This window comes from Humulus lupulus, chromosome 7, assembly GCF_963169125.1.
Source record: "Humulus lupulus chromosome 7, drHumLupu1.1, whole genome shotgun sequence".
Taxonomy (NCBI): Eukaryota; Viridiplantae; Streptophyta; class Magnoliopsida; order Rosales; family Cannabaceae; genus Humulus; species Humulus lupulus.
Window position 1 is genome coordinate 49389523 of NC_084799.1, and position 3023 is coordinate 49392545.

General features: G+C 31.0%; 1 protein-coding gene across 1 annotated transcript; it reads right to left on the minus strand.

Moving 5' to 3' along the window:
- Positions 1 to 299: 299 nt before the first annotated feature.
- Positions 300 to 1361, minus strand: LOC133789590 (L10-interacting MYB domain-containing protein-like). The gene is made up of 2 exons (XM_062227388.1): positions 1010 to 1361; positions 300 to 923 (listed from the first exon to the last, which is right to left on the minus strand). The coding sequence occupies exons 1-2, from the start codon at positions 1352 to 1354 to the stop codon at positions 396 to 398; spliced, it is 873 nt and encodes a 290-aa protein (XP_062083372.1). The 5' UTR covers positions 1355 to 1361; the 3' UTR covers positions 300 to 395.
- Between the last annotated feature and the right edge of the window lie 1662 nt (positions 1362 to 3023).

The window sequence follows — 3023 nt, forward strand, 5'->3', positions numbered from 1 at the left end:
TCCTTGTTGAACCAAGCAACGTTTAAATACATTTTATCTTGATAGTAGAAAAAACTTTTAAATTTTACATTCAATGTATAAAAATATATAAACACTCAAAGTCAAAGTCAAACCATAAAACAAAATAGGCAAAACAAGTCATCCAGTCAATAGTTAAAACAAAGTCATCCAATCAATAGTTAAACAAAATCATACAGTCAATAGCTAACAAGTCATCCAGTCAATAGCTAAACAAAGTCATCCAGTCAATAGCTAAACAGAGTCATACATTCAATAGCTAATAAAGTTATACAGTCAATAGCTTAACAAACTCATCCAGTCAATAGCTAAACAAAACTAAAATTAATAGCTAAATAAAGTCATCTTGTTCATAGCTAAACAAAGTCTAAACTTTTTCACTTCAAATTCAGCAACCAATCTATTCTTCTATGCTTTGGCATCTTTAGAAACAATGCTATGGACACCTCGTTCTCAAACTTCTCAATAGCTTTTGCGTATACTTCTCCACTAATTCCATCAATTTGATTAAGAGCTTCAACACTCTCATCCAATAAGTAATGTGATGCAGATGTTGCCATTGATCTCTCTATCAATTCTGTCTTTCGCTTTGCAGTTTCATTATATGTTGCCAATGCATCTGCCAAAGCTGATGAGAACTTTGCTCTTTTTACTGATCGAGAGTTTGAAGTGGCTGTTGATTTACCTATTCTTTTGCTACCATCCTCATCAAAACCACTTTCTTCATTCCTAGTAGAAGGACTTATCGAAGTTGCATCATCATCATTATTATCTCCATCATTAGAAGGACTTCGAGTTGAAGGATGAGCATTGGAATCGGTTGCAGTAGTATCACCAAAGATAGTGCATAATTTCTCATAAAACTTACAACCTTTCTTTCTAAATCTTTTAGCAGACTTGTTAACCTACATCAAATGAAATTATATTGATAAAATATACCAATACCTATCAAAATAAAACAAGCATAAAATCCATTTTAAATCATTTTTACCCGAATAAGTTTATCCCAAACTTCATCTGTCGCACTAACTTCTCCAGTCACTGCATTGTATCCCATACCAGTCTCTTTTAGTAAAGACTTAAAATCCTTATGCTTTTGCTTTAATTGATTGTATTTGTTCCTTAGTTGCATATCACTATAATTTCTTTTTGCTCGTGCACAAAGCTCTTCCTTTATATATTTCCATGATTGCTTGGTAAAGGTTGTGGTATTCTTATTTCCCTTTAAGACTTCTTCTTCCATTAGTTCAATGAAAATTTCTTCATGCTTTTGAGTCCAAACAGAAGCCTCATCATTATTCTCAATAATAAGAACTTCATTATCAACACCTGCCATCTAGGTAAGACCTGAGGATTCAATAAGAATTCTAAATGAAAATACAAGACTATTCCTAAAGAAACAACAATAAGAAATTAGATTTATGCCATATATTTGCTAGTTAGGTTCTCAAGAGTGGAGTTGCTAAGTTAGGAAAAAAGGTTCCTACAATAGAGTAGTGAGTCCACATGCAAACATTAAAACAAGAGAATATTTAATGAGATGCCCAAGAGAGATCTCATCTCTTGGAACACCATGATTGGCGCTCTTGTAGAAGAAAATAGGCATGAGGAAGCAATTGAACTCTTCCAAGCAATGCAGACCAAGGGAATTAAGGTAGATAGGGTGACTATGGTAGAGGTGGCATCTTCATGCGGTTTCCTAGGAGCTCTAGATCTTGCTAAATAGATCCATAGCTACATCCGAAATGTAATATACAGAAATGTAATAAACTTAAAAGTGACAAAAAAAGATAGTGAATCAAAGTAATGAATCACAGCTCAAAAACTAAGGACAATGCAATACATCAAACATATTAGAACAAGAACAAGGAAAAACAACTCAAAGCCTCTGATAAAAAAACACAACTCAATAACATCGATACATACAACTCAAAGCCTAAGGAATGAAACACACAAATTGCCAAACTAGATATTCATCAAAGTCAAAAGTATGAAACATATACTAAATATACAACAAAATTAACCAAACAAAAGGCCTCAAAACAATGGATCATAATTAATCCTTCAGATTAGTGGTGATTTAATCAACATAATTTATAATAATATACCTCAAAGTTACCAAGCCAAACTGTCTGAAACACTCAAAGCCACCAATCCACCATGCCAATCAATCTGAAATAATCAATTTTGAAACCAAATTAATACTATAAATTGATTAGAAAACACAAAATCAATACATAAATTGGTTAATTAAATCCCATAACATTCTAATATCACATATAAAATATGTAGCTAATAGTTTTCAGTACACAAATAATGTTTTACTTTCAAGACATGGTAGTTTTGAACTAATATATATATAGATAAATCCAATCGTAACATAGTTGCTGGAAAAGAAAAAAATGTATACACCAAATTGAAGGGACAATATCTAGCAAGATAAAACAAATAATCAAATTTATCCATATTTAAACTATGAAAGTAACAATGAAGTGAATATATAATACTTGTACCATAAAGTAGTATATAGACCACAATACATGGGGCCTAGAAAAGTATTGGCTTCCTACATGTTCAATTTACACAAATTCAACAAACAAATGAGAAGCTATAAATATGATTCATTTTAAAAACACATTCAAATAATAGATATATAACTTAACCAAACCCTCCACTTGTTCTAGAAAATTCTTGAAAAGAATGTTCACTATCAGTTATTGATAAGATCAGTAGTTGATAGAGGTCAATGGTCATAAACTAGGTATGTCTGCCCATCATTTTGTAATATTTATGATACCAACTCAACGAAAACATAGGAAACTACACTAAACATGTTCTATGACATGATTTGAAACCTTATTGGTATAGTCTAAACAGAGCATGAAAACCTAAATGAACATTTCAATATTACTGATTTAATCAATAATATATTTTCTACTTAAAAGAAATATATGGTCAACAAAAGTTTTTTTTTTCTTTTTCAAATGAGCAGTTTATTCTACACT